Source organism: Protopterus annectens, chromosome 8.part0 (genome assembly GCF_019279795.1).
Source record: "Protopterus annectens isolate FY-2018-M chromosome 8.part0, PAN1.0, whole genome shotgun sequence".
Taxonomy (NCBI): Eukaryota; Metazoa; Chordata; order Ceratodontiformes; family Protopteridae; genus Protopterus; species Protopterus annectens.
Window position 1 is genome coordinate 211,880,607 of NC_056741.1, and position 18,428 is coordinate 211,899,034.

General features: G+C 40.1%; 1 protein-coding gene across 1 annotated transcript in view; it reads left to right on the forward strand.

The window, feature by feature from the left end:
* The window catches only part of LOC122808193 (endothelin-converting enzyme 1-like), a 1,395,094-nt gene that overhangs the window by 572,904 nt on the left and 803,762 nt on the right, over window positions 1-18,428 (forward strand). The window contains exon 3 of the mRNA XM_044079161.1: window positions 6,705-6,914. Coding sequence (XP_043935096.1) covers window positions 6,705-6,914 — 210 coding nt within the window. The remainder of the gene's footprint in view (window positions 1-6,704; window positions 6,915-18,428) is intronic.

Here is an 18,428-nt window from a genome sequence, read left to right on the forward strand (position 1 = left end):
CACACACACACACACACACACACACACACACACACACACACACACACACACACACACACACACACGCACGCACGCACACACACATGTGCTTGTTCAAAAACACATGATCTCATGCTGAAATGCATACACACACACACACACACACAAGGATGTATACATAAACATGGACGCATACATATATGTAAACACAGGCATACATACACATGAGCATATGTACTGGCATGCATACACACACACACGCACACACACACACACACACACACACACACACACACACACACACACACACACACACACACACTGATTTGACTTGATTTGCTGAGTAATAGCTAGGGCACAACTGTTATATCAGTAACTTAATAATTTATAATGATCTAGCCTTAAATTAGTTGCTTCTAGATGTTTCTGTCGCAGAACCTGTCTTGCATTTATGCTGCTTTTTTACAAACATTTTAGTACTTCCAAAACTATGTCTTGACTCACTATTTATTTTATTTATTTATTTATTTTAGTTTACATTTGTTGACCGGGATGGTCTAACTGGATACATGTCCATTTTCAGCGGAGGCCTGGGGAGAAAAGCTCCAAGATAATAATACACATTGAACATTTAGTAAATGCTAGTTTCAAGCAAATTACAGTCATAAGCAATACCAGCATTTAGCACATATAGTACTTATTATAAAACACTTTACAAAGCATAACATTACATTCAGGTTTAAGACACACTGAGCAGCAGTTATACAATTGACCCTTCTTGAAATGGAGTGGTAGAAAAAAGTTAGAAGTAGTTGAAGGTAAGGCACCTAAGAAATAGAGAGGTCACTAGTCAGAGTTAGTGCAAGGACATAACCAATGAGTTTTGAAGTATTTCTTGAGTTTGTTTTTGAATTGAGTTAGTGAGGGTTCTAGGGTCAAGTCAGCTGGGAGTCTGTTCCATATTTTTCAAACAGAGTTGGCAAACAGAGAGTCCCCAGCTGAGTAGTAGGATTTGTATGTTTGAACTAGGAGTCTAGTGGATGATCGCAGTGGTCGGGTGCTGGTGTAGGGGCTGATAATATTTTTTAGTGCAGGTGTATTTTCTGGTTAGTAAAGGACTTTATGTGCCACTATTAGATGGTTGAACTGCAGTAGGCTTGGCAGTTCAAGCCATCCTAAGCGATTTAGGTTGTGATAGTGGTGTGTCCGGTAGGCTGTGCCAGTAGCAAATCTGGCAATGTGGTTATAGCAGGATGATAGTTTATTAAGATCTGTTTTGTTTAAGTTGGAGAATAGAGGTGAGGCATAGAGAAGAGTTGATAGCAGATGGGAACGGGCAATTACAGTTCTAGCAAGTGGGGTAAGGAAAGGTTTGATTATGTAAAGGGAGACAAGTTTTTTATTAATGGTTTTGATAGTTTGATTGATATGCGCATCAAACTTCAGGTTGTTATCAACTATGACACCCAGTAGTTTAGTTTGGGCTTCTGGGGAGATGATAGTGCCATTGTTAGCAGTTATGCTGAAGGCTGGCAGGGGGGTCCTGCATGTGGAGGAGAAGAGGAGCAACTTTGTTTTGTTGGGGTTTAGGATTAGATGTTGATTGGAGAGCCATTTTTCCACTGTATTGAAGGTAATTTGGGTTAATGTGAATAAAGTATCTGGTGAGGTGTCAACAAATCAAGGTGGAGCCATCCGCATATTGAATGCAGGTAGCATCTGGGATGACTGAATGAAGGTCATTGATAAAGATGGAGAAAAGAAGGGCTCCTAGTATCGAGCCCTGGGGACTTCTAATGTGATGGGTAGGCAAGATGATAGCTTGTCCTACCATAGGACTGCCTGTTGCCTGCCCTGCTGGTAGGATTGAAACCATTGAAGTGCATGGTTGTTTAAGGAGAAGGCTTTCAAGGTATTTATAAGCATTTTGTGGTCAACCATGTCAAAAGCCTTGGATAGATCTAGAAAGAGTTCTGAGGATCATTTATTATAATTGAGGTTGTGGTTAATGACGTTAGAGAAAGAGAGGAGGGCAGAAGAAGTACTGTGGTGTGGCTTAAAGCCATGCTGAAAGCTGGACAACAGCTTGTTCTGTGTGAGGTAGTGCATGAGCTGTATGTGTACACGCTTCATAATTTTAGCTAGAGATGACAGAATAGCTATGGGTCTAAAGTTTGACAGTTCAGTAGAACTACCTCCTTTATGGAGAGATATGACATGGGGGATTTTCCATATAGTGCGTACAGTAGCTTCAGATATAGCTCTATTGATCAAGATAGAGATGGGGTATGGTGTCAGCAGTCTTTTGCAGATAGTCTGCTGGGAGGAGGTCGGCAGCCAGGGTGGTGGGTCTTAGTTTCTTAAGTAGGGCATGAATACGTTGAGTAGGAACAGGTTGGAAGGTAAAGTATGTTTGGGTACTGGGTGTGGTTGCATTAGAATTAGAGCCATTGGGAGAGAGTTGGCTAGCTAGAGACTGGATAGTCTCTGTGAAGAAGCTGTTGAAGTTATTAGCAACGTCTACTGGGGATTTTTGTTGGGAAGCTGAGGGGGGTGAAGTGGCAGTTTGGCCTGGGTGGAGTAGTTTGTTTATTCCTGAGGTTTGTTGTGGTGTTTTTGCAGCAGATGGTAGAAGTAGTTCTTTTTGTCTAAGGTTATGGATTTTTTGGTGTCATTCCTTAGCTGTCTGAATCTTAGTTCATCAAGCGGGGCTTTTGCTTTTCGGTAGGTGGCCCATGCTTTGTTTCTGAGTGAAATTTTGGTTTTGGTATCTTTAGAAAGCCATGGTGCAATATTTACTTTGGTTCTAATAGAGCATCTGGAGCATGTGAGTTAAGAATAGCAAGGAAGTTGGTGTTAAAGTATGCTACTGCTTCATCTAGGGGGAGACTTTTAGTACTGACCAGTTGCATGCCTTAAGTTCATTTTGAAACTTGGTGAGAATAAAATTCTTGTTGTTTCTTAATGTTCTATAAGTGGGTTGGTAGGAGCAGTCTACTTTGAGCTTGATTACATAGGTGAGATAGTGGCCACTTAGGTCATCAGGCAAAGTGCCTGATTTATAAGATTGAAGATGCGTATTGGCGAGTATCCAGTCTATGGTACTTTGCTTGTTATTGGGTTTTCCTGTCCTGGTTGGGGAGGTTATGATTTGAGTAAATCCATAGAGGTTTATGTGGGTTGTGGGGGTTTCACAAGAGCAAGTGTTCCAGTCAATGTTGAAATCCCCAAGAACAATTGTTTCTTGGTGGTGGTTATTGGATAACCAATATAAGAAGTCTTCTAAGTTTTCTGTGTTCCTCCTTGGGGAATGTAAACCCAAACAATGTTTACATTTTTGCTTTTGTTAATTTGTAGTTTTGAGATAAGAATTTCAGCATTATTGAACTGGGGTGGTTGTTGGGTGTCTATGCTGACAGATAGGGTAGACTTGTAAAGTATGGCTACCCCACCCCCCTTTCTGGTGGTACGGTCCAGTCAAACATACTATACCCTGGTGGCAGAATCTCATGTTCCTTGGTGGCAGGCTTCAACCCTGTTTCTGTTAGGCATAATATATCTGGGGAATGAACAGCTAAGAGGGCATGCAGGTGCTGAGTTTTGTTATTTATGCTCCTAATGTTTAGATGGCAGGCCAGCAGTGAGCTAGGAGGTCTATTTGTTGGAGCTATGGTGGTAGAGGATATAGTAGGGGGATTAGAGCCAACAGGTGGGGATGGACCAGGGTTTGGGTGGATGTCACCATCCTTTGTAAGGTTGTAGTGTATCCCGAGTATGAGTTTTAAGATTTTGAATAAAGTTTTGTAATAGTGTCTAGTTTTATGACTAATGTAACTAGGTCTAGTAAGATGGTAGTATTTAGGGTTTAAGGAGGTAAGCATGAGGGGAGTGAGTAAGGGTGAATTATTATCTGTTGTAGATGGGATGGATATTTGGAATTTAGGGTAGTGGAAACCTGGGTGATCCTGATATTCATAGGCAGTTAGGAGATATGGGATGAGTAAAAGGGGTAGACGTAGAGTTAATAAGACTATATTGGGTGATAGCATACCTACTGAATGGCAGTTGAAACTTAGGCAAAAGGAATAGTAGAGTTGGAGGACTGGGGGTATCAGGTTGAGAGTGGTGCTGTTAAGTGACAAGTTGTTACTGATTGGTTTAAAAAAAGTGGGGTGTGGTCTAGTACCAATAAATGTAGCAGCACCAGGGGCAGGAGGAATTTGGGGGTAGGGTGAGGTGCAAAGCAAGCCCAAGCGAAGCAGGGATGAACCAATGCCTGTACTAAGTTGTAGCAGTTTAACCTGTATGAGGAAAGAGGGGGGTGGGGGAAAAGAGAAGGCAGTAGGAGTGGTTAGAGGAATACCTTGATTGACTGACACCACACCAGAGGTAAGTTGAATGTAAGGGTCTAAAATCTGCACTCAGCACTGTAATGTTACTTGCACTCAGCACTTTAATTTTACTTGTGTTTAGCAGGAAAGACAGACCAACTAATCCCGAGAGGTAGCGGGAGGGTTGGGAGGGTGGCCTAATGGTTAAGGTGTTTGCCTTACAAACACAAGGTACAGGGTTTGAATCTCACAGGGGGATAATTGGCTAGGCTTAAAATGGCTCGCAAGAGCAGTTAGCCTAGTACTAATCTATGAACCTATGAACAGTATACAATTGAGGATTATTACAAGGGTTACTTGTTCAAATGTCAGACAAGTAAGTAAAACTTTCAACAGGAATCTATGTCTGAGTGTTAGTAAGCCATAAAGATATAAATTATGCATGTAAAAATTAGGGTCAGAGAGACAAATATAAGAGTCAGTGTACTTTAGTTACAGGGGAAGGAGGCAAACACTCAAGTAGAAAAGAGCTCTATGGCTGACCAAAATGGTGACTTGCTTAATTACACAGCATTGTAAAAGAATGCTTAACAAATGCTTTTTTTGTGTGTGTAACCTACTCTGATTAATTGCTGGGAGAAACAATTTTTGTTGTGTTTTCCAACTGCAATCCTGTAGACACCGTTATTCAGGAGCTGCAGTTTGTTAGTGTAGGTAAATGTGAAGTTCAACTAAGAAAAGAGAAAAGCAGAAATTCTAGGGTAAGCATTAAGGCAGCAACAGGCAGTTACATTTCTTCAGAGACTTTTCATAATTCGTCTTTCATATTAACTCATGCCAGATTTCATGTACGTCTTGGCTACCACTTGAATCACTGATTAACTGCTCTATTTTAACATACAAGCTCAAAGACGTGTAGGAAAAAAAATAGCATAATACTAAATGCCAGCTGGCAATACACCATACTGCATCCTGTGAACTGGCATATGCAATGGCTTTAAGTTTATCCCTAGTCTCCTAACTGCAACTATGTATAGCTGCATAAGGTGATATTTAATGCTGACCAAAATGTATCTCCTTTTCATTTTAATGATGTCAACTGGCATAGATGCAGTTTACCCTGAAGAATTTTGGTTTAGCATGTTTAGTGCAAAGGCTTCACCCAGCCATCATTTACCCTGAAGAGTGTTGGTTCAATATGCTTTGTGCAAAGGCTTTACCCAGTCACCATTAGGACATTTTAGTCTATTCAAAGGTCAAGCTTAGGTGTTGGAGATGTAAATTAGACCTTAAAGCAGACTAGCAACATATGTTTTTTGATTGTCCTATTCTTAAACCATTTTGGAATCATTAATTTATTACCTGCAAGCTCTTTTTACTGATAATTTTTCTTCAACTAATTTGTTAGTTTTATTTAATACTCCGATATCTGATTGTGTTAAAAGAATGAAATATCCTTTGTTATGGAGAATTCTAGCAGTTGCAAGAAAAGTTATAGCAAGAAACTGGAAAAATTATTCTACTCCATCCTTCAATTAATTTTCCAACAATGCTACTGAAGTTTGTCATCTGGAACTTATTACTACTAAGACAAGATCTACCAGAATCATTTCTACATATATTTCTTGGAAAAGTCTAAAAGAACTATTAAATAAATGATTAATACTGTCAGGATAATTTTCATCTACTGAAATCTTTTTTTTTTTTTTTTTTTTTTTTTTTTTTTTTTTTTTTTTAGTAGACACTCTTGTAAATAGTTTTTTGTGTTAGAAATGAAATTTTTATCCAAATGTTTGTGGGATAAGATCTCTAGAAACAGGCTACAGGTAGTGTATTCATTTTGCAACCCTTTGAAAGTTAGTGGGAAGGACAGAAAATATTTTGATAGGTGTAATAGATCTGAGGTTCTTCTTGTGAGGGGAGATTTCCCAGTTTCCAAGAAAATATTAGCCCATGTGGTAATTGTAGCTGCTTAATGCAGTAGTGCAAGGTATGCTGTATAGATGATAAGTCAACTGCATTGTAGGATTATGAGATATTGATAGGCAGTAGAAATACCTGAAGAATTTCTCATCCTTTGCTATTGTGAGTAGCCAGATAGTCTTCATAAGATACATTTTGTTGTATTTTATGTTAAGGACATAAGAAGAAAAAATACTGTCCAACAGTGGGAATGTGGAATTGAAATCCTGAGTATGAGATATCTAAGTGTAATCTGCTGGCAGTACCATGAGCAGAGCAGCAGTTTGGGTATATCATCCAAATTAACATACTTGTGGAATAAAAACTCTCTTAAATTTGACTGCTTAGAGTCTTGGTGTCATTTATTGTAATGATTCACATGTTTCTGTATTTGCCGTAGTAAATGATGTCATATATTTGGTCGTTTTTCAGAACCACCTACTTGTCAGACTGAGGCATGCCAGACAGTATCAGCACAACTTCTCCGGAACCTGAATCAATCTATGGACCCCTGTGAGGACTTCTTCAGTTTCAGCTGTGGAAAATGGGTCTCAGCCCATCCTGTACCACCTGGCAAACAAAAGATCACTGTATATGATTCAGTATGGGAGAACAACCAGGAAATCCTGAAGATGCTACTTGGTTAGTGACACATAGCATGGCATATGAATAGCCTGCATTATCTGTGTTTGGTACAGTAAAAATACATTTTTCCACACCTAATTTGAATAAGCCTAATTTTATTAAGTCTCTTAGCATTTTCTGCACAGTATGTGTCCAAAACACCAAGGCTGAAAACCATGGGGAAAAGCAAACAAAATAATACTTTACAGTAAAGTTCTAGCGTCAGTGAACCTATTTATTTATGTGTTTGTTTATTTATTTTTAGTTATTTTATTTTGCATCTACTTTTGACCTATACTTCCCATTGGCAATGCTATTAGGTCCGTTTATTCCTCACAATTTCAAGCATTTGGCAACACCAGGAGAGAGAAGAGGTGTCAATGGTATTGCCTAGAAGGACAGTAGGAGATTTTGTATGTGCTGCTAACACCCCCTTGCTTTTGCGTGTTAGACACACTATAGTTGCCCCATGTCAGACTAAGCACTGGTGCATACTTTCACATACCAGCTATGCCTGATTAGAGTGTAATGCACTCCTTAGTAAGCTTATGCCCCAGAAATCCCACTGATTTTTACACAGCTAAGAGCTTCTACTAAACAATGTGCATGCAGTGGGATCTACAGTCAATGGGTGAGCTAGCATTGGACAGTCAATCTTATCCCTTCCCACCTAATTCCAGGGTGTTAATCAGACCAGGGTCATTAGGGGTATAATCAGGGCTTTGTCACTGTATGTCACTAGTCTAGCTCAATGAAATTCATTTTAATTATATTTAGGTCAGATTCCAGTAGTTCAACAGTGAGAAGTGTCCCTCTGATGTAGAACCTGCAGGCAATATGGACTAGGGGTGAGCCATGTCCTCTACAGCTGTTTAGGATCCCCTCAGTGGGTAAGTGAGAGCCACACATGTCGGTCTTGGGAGAGGGAGTACAGAAGTCTTTCCTGTTTACTCAGAATGCTGTGCCCATCCCTGTGGAGGCTGCTGCTGCCATTAACAACACTGGTGCCTGTTTCTCAAATTTCCATGGACAAGAGTAGTTTATTAGGTCTGTCTCATAGTCTAACTCAGGCTATTGATCCTTCTTATAAGACAGTTTCTGGTAAAAGAAAACACCCTTCCTTGAAGGTGAAAGTCTGAGGTACCAGAAGCTGTTGAAGAATAAATCATTAATCACTTACATTGTTCCTGTTTGTTCCTTTTGTGAAGATTACACAGTGTTTTTTTTGTGAGTCAGTATATTGAATGTGTTTTGGAAAATTCTGATCCATGCAAGAAGGCCTAAAAGACAGATGCCTTTTCCTTTCCTTGGACAGGAATGCTCCTTTATGCTTTTCCACCCTTTCCAATCATATCCAGGGTATTTCTGAAGATTCAGAAGGAATCCCCAAGGATCATTTTGGTGACTGTCTTCTGGCCTAGACTACAGTCGTTCTCCCCTCTTTTGCAAATGACCGGGGACAATTACCTCAGGCATGTCTTCTCATGAGTCCATTTTTTTCAATACATATTCATAGATTCATTCATAGATTCATAGATTATTACTAGACTAATGACCCAGGGGGTCTTTCTAAGCATAGCCAAGTTTTCCAGAAACAATAATGATGTCCTGTATCCAAGCAGGACATTGAGGGCCAGGCTCTGTCTGTAAGGGGCATGGGTGCCAGGCCCAGTGTAAATTTCCTATTCCCCATCCACTGGTCTAGGCTGTGCTTAAACTGAGTAATAGATCAACTCAGCTTCACACAGATGGGAATTCTGTTCCATAACAGGGGCAGTCTCTGGGATACTTATCTGTCTCCCCGGCATATATTGTTTAAGTCACAAACAAAACTCAGGTCCTTAGACCTTGTATTTTTGGCATTGTTTGACTTAGAAATATGCAAGAGATTCATAAGTGTGGGGTTTGCAGATGCCTTGTAAGCCAGGCATAGATCATCCCTAAGCAATCTATAGGAAACTAAGTAGAGGGAAAGGATTTAAGGTGTTCTGAATAAGGCAGGTTTGTTACACCTTGTATTCTTTTTGTAAGGAATCTCTGAGTTCACTCTAGTTGCTGCATATACCTGTTCAGGTGCATACCGAAGGAAGCAATGTACTCTATGATTGGTCTGATAAGGACGGAGTAGAATGGGTAATGACCTCTTTCGACCTAGATGCCATGCCCTTATTTATAAGTTGTGCAACATAAAAAATGTCCTCACCCCTGTGGCTACTTGGTGGTCAAAGGTAAGGCTACTGTTTACATGCATAACCTGATCCCTGACCACTGGGTTGACTCTTAGGGATGTATTATTAACACTGTAATTAACTGGGATGGTTGACTTCCCAAAGGACACAATTATACATTTCTTAGCATTGAGTTTAAGATCATGGGTTTGGCACATTTTGTTAGTCAGAGATAGGCTTTCTTGAAGAATGCAAGTGTCTGCTGGGGAGTTGATGATAACCCCCAGTTTGCAACCCTCTGCAAACTTAGTCAGCCATAAACCTTCAACACCTTTTAAGAGAAATATATGCCAGAAAGGATTGGGCCCAGTACTAAGCCCGGGGGGGGGGGGGTGGCTCCACTAATGACTGGCCTCACCTATTTTGACCTCCTGGGTGCTATCAGTGAGCTAGTTGGCTATCCATTGAGTGATAAAAGAGTTTATACCTAAATTAGTGAGCTTTCTATAATTCCAGAGTGGGATATTGTATCAAAAGACTTGCAACCTCTTATGGTGAGTCAACCTTGTTTCATTTCCCAGAATCAGAGTTTCTTTTTGAACTAATCCTTCTTTTATGCATAAAGTAATATCCAAGTTTTACTTCAAGCCAAACTATCCATTTCCCTGTTTTCTTTCCTGAACCCCAAACTGAGGAAGAAGGGATATTCCATACCGTAGATATCACAGACAACTCAGATACCACATTGACAGAATAAAATATTTCAGATATTTTGATCAGTTGTTCATTCCTTGTGAGGATAAGAAGAGGGGACATCCTGTGACTAAACAGGCTATATCCAAAGTGGTCTCATGCTATTACCTTTTGTTATTCTCACCACAACAAAACTATTCCAGGCAGGGTCACGGCTCACTCTGCTAGGGCCATGGCTTCATCTATGGCTCTTTAGAAAGGGTTAGATTCTAGACGTATTCTAGCAGAAGCAAATTGGTCCTCTGTGCATGCATTTATTAAGAACTACAAGCTTGATTCCTTCTCTAGGTCTAGATCAGGCTTTGCTAGAACCATCCTCCAGGGATTCCTGGACCCCTCCCATTCCACCTCCCAAATGTTTTAACCTACGGTAATCTACATGGATTAATTTTACATGTGCGACGTTTTAAAACGTCGAAATTCTTATTGCCGAGACTATATAATCGACATTTTAAAATATCTAACCTGCAAAGCGGAGATCTCCATACAGCATGGAAGGGGTAATTTTCCCTTTTCTTTGCTGTAGTGCAATCTCAGCGTTGGTATATTTAAATAGTGAGGGGTGTGGGGGGTGCAGGGGGGCTTGCCCCCCTGCAAAAAAAGTCCTAGAACATTTTTTTGTGTTGTTTTTGTGTTTGCTTTACAGGTTCAGTGTTTTAAAACATCGATTATATGGTCTCGGCCATATGAATTTCGACATTTTAAAACATCGAGTATGTAAAGTGAATCCAATCTACCTATGTACCTGTAGCTATTCCAGCAGTTATCAATATGATAAATATAGTATAGTTGTGCAAGCATTATCATAACAGCAGATGTTTGAATGACCAGTGCTACACAAGACATTTCCTCCCCATCTCCTTTAGTTGTTTTGAGTATATTGTTTTTCCAGGGTGTATTTATCTAAGTATGCATGTGTGTATATATATATATATATATATATATATATATATATATATATATATATATATACATATATAGATTCACTTTATAATCTCGAAATACTGAAATATCAAATTTCAGTATCTCGAGACTATAAAGCCGAAAAATCAAAAACCCAAAACTTTAAAACTGCGAACTTTCAAACCACGAACATAACACAAACAAAACACTACACCACAGAAACACAAATACACCTACCTGCCGACACCACAAAAAAACAAACCAACACACATAAACACAACACAACTAACACATACAAATAATCTTGCTAAAAGCAGGGGTGCACCTGCCATGTGGGGGGCTGTGCCCCTCACACCCCCACCTACTTATATATACTAACTCTGAGGTTGCACTAAACGCATAAAATTCACCACTACACACACTCGCACACAGTAAAATCCCTACCCAATACCCTTACAAAAACACCACTTACCTCAAACCCCAGCTAAATCCACAAACCGCACTGCACGTCACATATGTGAACACAATGGCGAATGTGATATTTCTGCATTCGCTATTATGCAGTTTCACGTAACTGCACTTTCGACTTTATAGTCTCAAAATGCTGAAATTCGAGTTTTCAGTATTTCAAGATTATCAAGTGTAACTATATATATATATATATATATATATATATATATATATATATATATATATATAAACAGCCAGACACATGCACGCGCACACACACACACATATGTATATGTATATATATATATATATATATATATATATATATATATATATATATATATGGGTTCTGTTCATAATTTCGAAATACTGAAATCCGGAATTTCAGTATTTTGAAATTATAACACTGAAGCTTTGAAATCCTGAAACACCAGAAGCGCGAAATTCAAAATCCCGAAGTACGGAGATTTTGAATTAGTGCTTCTGGTGTTGCGGTGTGTGAATAGTTAGGTGTTAGTCTGGGTATGTATGTATGTGTAAGTATGTTGGTTAGGGGCTTTAGTGTATGTCAGTGTGTGTTGTGACTGTGATGTATGTGTGTGAGGGACTGTGAAATGTGTGGGTGTGAGTTACCTTTGTGTGTCTGATTGTGCAATCTCAGAGTTAGTATATATAAGTAGGGGGCTGCAGGGGGGCTTGCCCCCCTGCTTATATGTGGTCTGGGTTTGTCTGTGTGCTTGTGGGGGAAGTTGTGTGTTTATGTGTGTGCTCTGTTTGTAGTGTAGGTTCAGGATTTTGAGTTTTGCGGCTATGGGTTTTCGGGATTTCAAGGTTTCGGCTATGTAATTTCGAAATACTGAAATTCGGGATTTCAGTATTTCAAAATTTCATAGTGAACCCATATATATATATATATACATATATATATATACATATATATATATATATATATATATATATATATATATATATATATTCACCCCAAACCTTTCCTCAATAATCTTTGGAAAAAAATATTTCTCTTATTGACACCCTACAAATGGATTGTACCACACTGTAATGAATAATTGGCAGATTACATAATATTAGTCTTCTACTAAATCTTTCTTCCTCTACCACTTTTTGCACCTAAATTCTCTGCTGATGAAGCATAGCTTGTAGTTGTCAAAACTGGTCTCTGTAGACATCTATATACATTGTAACTGTGTCAAATTGTTTTCATACGTTCATAGGTGGGTACTAGGCTGTTGGCCCTAGGGCCTATATAAGCCTAGCCAAATGGTACCCTGGCTTTTGCCACCCAATAAAATTATTTTCCTGTGCCCCTGTCAAGCAGAGCCACAGAAGTGATCTCCGGGGTGAATTTCCTATCTCCCATCCAATCTTCAAGATTTTTCTTGAAGAGTGCTAATGAGGAGCTTTGTTTGATATAGTAGGTAGTTTGTTCCAGAGTATGGGAAGTCTGTGGGACAGGAATCTATCCCTCCAGCATGTTCTGTTTATTGTGGTGACAAGGTTTAGGTCCGTAGAGCGTGTAGCTTGAAGGGTTTGGGATTTCTTTAAGTGGAGCATGTCCAGTAGCTCTGGGTTTGACATAGTTTTGTATGTTAGGCCTCTGTGTAGGCAATCTGTGACAGAGTAAAGCTGGAGTTTTTTGAGACGGTCTGCATAGGGCATCTTTTTGAGGCCGGTAATCCTCTTTGTGAGGTATTTGTGTGGCCTTTCTAGTTGTTGTAGATGTTTTGTGAAGTACATACCAAAAGGGGCGTTGTACTCTATAATGGATCTAATGAGTGATGAGTAGAGGGGAGCAATGACCTCTTTTGTCCTGGATGAGAAACAGTTTGTGATGAGGTGTGCCACGTAGAAGGATTTCCTGACTACTGTGGTAATGTGATTATCAATGGAGAGACTACTGTCCATCTGTATCCCAAGGTCTCTTATCACACTTTCAGTGATAAGTAGACTATCACCTATGTAGTAGTTCATAGGTACAGAGTTTTTACCAAAAGGGATGACAATGTACTTTTTGGCATTGTGCTTGAGGCCATGGCTTTGACACCAGGCATCTGTCTCAGTGAGGCCCTTTTGTAGGATGTCCACACCGTTAGGAGTTTTGATTATGGCTCCTAGTTTGCAGTCATCTGCAAACTTTGTTAGCCAGTGACCTTCTGTGTTAGCCTGTACTTCAGAGAAGTAGATACCAAACAGGAGAGGACCCAGGACTGAACCCTGTGGTACTCCACTTGTCACTGGTCTGAAGTTGGATTTAGAGTCTGCTACTTTCACAGTGTGGGTTCTGTCAGTGAGCCAGTTGGGAACTATCTTGTGACATAGGGATTTATACCTAGTTTAGTGAGTTTATCTATAATTCCAGAGTGGGGGATGGTGTCAAAAGCCTTGGCGAGATCTAGATAGGCTGTGTGAACCACCTTACCCTCATCTATGGCTTTGTTGACTGCTTCAAAGAAGTCTCTCAGGTTTAGGAGACATGATCTGCCTTTTACAAACCCGAACTGGGTAGGGTCCAGAGTTTGGATATTACCAATATCATTGTTTATAAGTTCCATGATGATACATTCCATAGCCTTGCAGACCAGGCTCGTCTGGCTGATGGGTCGGTAGTTCCCAGGGTCCATGGTGGCTCCCCCTTTGTGGAGTGGGATAACCATTGCTGTGCGCTATTCAGTGGGCACAAAGCCTGAGGTGAGGCTATGATTGAACATGGTACTTAGGTGGGGTGCCAGTTTGTTCTGTAGTTCGTGTAGAACGCAGCCTGGGATGTTGTCAGGTTCCATGGATGCTGTGTTCTTGGCTTTGGACAGTGTGTTTTTAACTGTGCAGCCATGATTATAGGAACATTGCATTCTTCCGGTATAGAGATGGGCCCTTTAGTGAGGTGAGAGAGGGGTAAAGTTAGCACTGAACCTGTCTGCCAGGATGTTGGCAATATCAGTTGGTTCTGTATATTTAGTGCCATTGTGCTGTAACTCAGAGCAGATCTGAGTGTTGCCACTGAGATTCTTGACATAGCTATATAATGCTTTGTGGTTGTCTTTAGAATCAGTGGCAATTTTATTTTCATAACTAGCTTTGGAGGATTTTATGAGGGATCTCAGCTTCTTACTGAGGCTGAACACAGAGTTCCTCCAATCATGGGATTTTACTCTTTTTTGCAACAGTTTCTTTCTTCTATTGTGGAGTTTGTTTATGGCAGGGGACCACCAGATTGGCTTCCTTTTTTTGGAGGATAGCATATTGGTTCTGTTAGGGATTACACGATCCATGCACTCGTGTAAGTGCTTATAAGTGCATTTGTATAGGATTCAGCAATCGTACCTCTATTGTCCGTCAGCATGGGTGTCATGAAGTTTGCCACTTCTGTCTTAAGAAGCATGAAGTTGTCTTTGGAGAAATTTTTTACGGTGGTTTCCCTAATGGGAGATGAGGTGGGATGTGGATGTCTAGGGTTTTACTCCTATTACAATGCTTAATCTTTAACTTTTTGAATTGCTGTTAAGCTTTATATTGAAATATCTGCTGTTGTATTACTATTTTTAATCTGTTTGATATCTTTCTGTATTCTTGGGGCTTTTCCCCTCTGGACTTCGTTGAAAATGGGCCATGGCCCAGTCGGACCATCCTAGTGAGCAAAATATAAATACAAATAAAATAAAATAAAAATATAAATCTATGTTTAGAGAGCTAGATAATATTTGTATGTATATATTTTTTCTCCTGGCTACGTCCTGTCTGTGCTCAGCCTCCTTGTCACAGATGGCATGAAACCTCTGAAGAGCTTGATGCCCAACATGTCAGAGCTGACTAATGATTTAGACATGTGTGAGGTGCCATGAAGCTTTGAAAGCTGTTACATCCTTGGCGGAATAAAACCAGTATAGCTAAGGCTACTGCAGCAGTAATCATTCAAACATCTATTCATCATCAATCCCATTGTCTACATGAGATCAAGGTATTGTGTAAACTGTCACCATCTTTCTTACTTCAGTGCCACCCTCCTACCTGGTTGACAGTTATGCCGGACTGCCGCAGGTCTTCTCTCACATAATACATCCATCTGTTTCCTGGACGCACTTGTTTTGTCTTGCCCTTTTCCTGTCTTTCCCACTTTTTCTTCACCAGATTGTCTTCTGCTTTTCTGCACATGTGCCCAAACAACTGTAACTAGTTCTCTTTGACATTCTCTGCAATTGGAACTATTTTGTCTTCTACTCTTATGTCCTCATTTCTTCTTCTGTCTTAACAGTGTGCATCCAACCACTCATCTCAGACAGTTCATCCCATCACCTCTAGCTTCCTCGGCTGGTCTGCCTTTACTGCCCAGGTTTCTGTACCATACAGTAGTACTGATTGCACCACTGTTTTATTCACCTTACTTTTCAACTTCTTTGGCATTTTATCTGTCATACACTACCCTTGCCACTCTGTGCCAGTTGGCTTCATCCAATCCAATTCTAGCTTTATTCTCTTCACTCAGACTTCCCTTCTCCACCACCACCCCTTCCAGATACTTGTAACTGTAAACTTGTTCCACTATTTTTCCTTCAATCTCAGTTTTCAGCTTCTGAGTTCCACCAGTTGCTGCCATTACAACTGTCTTATCTGTACTCGGTTTTATCTCATGTGCCTTCAGTTTCACATTCCATTCCCCTATCCTTTGCTGAAGTTCTTTCTCAGAGTTTTCCTGTAATGCCACATCACCTGCATACAGCAACTTTGTTGATCTGCCCCCTCCCAACTGTTTGCTGATGTAGTCCATCACCACCATGAATAGCAGTGGGTACAGAGTTAAACCCTGATGCACACCTACTTCCACTGGGAACACCTCTCTGAGACCAAACAGAGTTTGTTCTAGAGTCATTGGATCCTTGTACTCAGCCCGCACTAATTCTGACAATGTCTCTGGGACTTATAACCACAGCAGGACTGCCCAAATCAGCTTTCTTGGGACCTTGTCATATACGTTCTCCTAGTTTAGGAATACCCAGTTGGATTCTTTCCTCATCTCTAGCTTCTTCTCAACTGTCTGTCAGACTGCAAACATCAGGTCATTTGTGCTGCATCCTGATCTGAATGCTCATCTCCCATCTTACTTTCTATGCTCTGCTATTCATTTACCATCTCCAGAACTTTCGTGCAATGTGACAGGAGTTTGATACCTCTGTACTGCCCCCAATTGTGGATGTCCCCTTTGTTCTTCTACACTGGCATTAGTATGCTTATTCTTAAGTCATCTGGGATACTCATTTTTCTCCATATTGCTGAGTACCCTCAGGAGCCATTTCTCCCCTCTCTCACCCAACATCTTCCTTACTCATTAGTTTAAGGCATGTCTCACCCAACATCTTGATCATATCTGCTGCAACCTCATCTGAGCCTCCTTCTTTCCCTAACTTCATTTTCATTAATGTTTTTTTTTTCTTCTTGGATGGGCTCCTCATCTCCTGTCTGTGTTCTGCGTAGGGTGTGTTTCAGACAGTACAGCTTCTGTGGGGCTTTCTTCATGCAGAAGCCGCTGAAATTACTCCTTCCATTTGCCTTTGATTTCCTGTGGGCTGGTGAGCAAGTTATTACTAGTATCTTTTATGAAAGGTGTCTAACAGTCTTCTTTATCTTTCTGTCTTTGCCTTGCAAGCTGATGGAACTTGTGTGTGCCATCTACCAAGTCACTTTTCACAAACTGGTAGAGTACCTCTTTGTTAGCCAGTCGGTATTCCTTCTTTGCCTGGTCCATCTTTTCTTTTTCCCACCTTTTCCTGCACTTCTTTTTTTTCATGGCTTCCTAGACTTCTGCATTTCACCACCAGCTTTCCTTAAGTACCTTATTTCCAAACCTGGTTGTACCACATACCTGTTCTGCATTCCTCGCACATGCTGTTTTTAGCCACTGATGTTCTTCTTCAACTTTACCTAGTTCCTCTTCTTCCTGAGGTGCTTGAGCCTTGAGTAATTCCTTGAATGCATGTATTTCCTCGCCAGTCAACTTCCAGGTCTTCAACCTAGTCCCTGTTAACCTTAGAGCCTTCTCTGACCACTGCTTGGGCTGATTATTGCAACCTGTAGTTTATGCTGTAGGCTGAGAGTTTGATTGGGGATGACTTTGCAATCACTGATTCTACCCCACTGCACTTTCCTTACTAGGAGGAAGTCTACCTGAGTTGCATGTTGACCAGTCTTGCATGTGATCTTATGACTATGACTGCCTCCCTTTCTGAACCATGTGTTGGCTGCTATCAAGCCATTTGCCTGACCGAAGTCTAGAATGGCCTCTCCTTTTTCCTGTTGTCCCACTCGTGTGGATGAAGGCCATCCTCATATCCTGTTTTGTCTTTCCTGATATGTGGATTCAGGCCATCCATTATCAACACCAATTCATGTTGTCCTGCTTTGTCTAAAAGGTCCTACAACTGCTGTCTGAATGCACTCTTTTCTTCACTGTCACAACCATGTTGTGGGTCACAGGCTGAGATTATGAATAGTGCCATATCCTTGCACTGTAGTCTGATTGCCATGAATCTATCACTAATTCTGATTACATGCCTCAATGTACTATACTATATTACTACATATATATATATACATATATATATATATATATTTTTTTTAATCTTAACTGTAAAGAGCTTACAAAGATAAACTAATTTTAATAATAGTACAACAGTTTTATTTGTGACTGTATGACATTAACCTATGTGGACTACGTTATATACTACTTATAGGAAGGTCAAGCTGAGTTTTTCTACTTGTATGCATTTTACTTGTTGTTTACAAGTGTATATACCACTTTAAATGTAGTTGTTTTTTTAAATTGATTGTACTATAAAATCCTTGATTAACTAATTGAAAGAAGTCTGAAGAAGTTGCTCCAATGCTGAGTGACGAAAAGCGCTTAACTATTAAACCTGTTTTCCTCTACAATTTCCCTGTGGATGTTGCTTGTAGCCTTCTTTTTGGTGAACCAGTTTGTCTTCATATTTCAGTTTGTCTTGCTTGCTTTCTATGGCTTCCAACAATCCCAGTGACAACGAGGACTGCATTTCCCCTACACCACTTGGTTTAATTAGGGAAGAAACAAATATGGAAGAAGTAAATCTGACAGCCCTTATTTTGGCATTAACTCAGCGAGTTGACCTTCTGTCTTCGAGATTGGATTCTCAAATTATGAACTTTAACGCTAATAACTTGTGCACTACAGAACTACTTGACCCTTTGGGATCTGTACCATTAGGTCAACGGA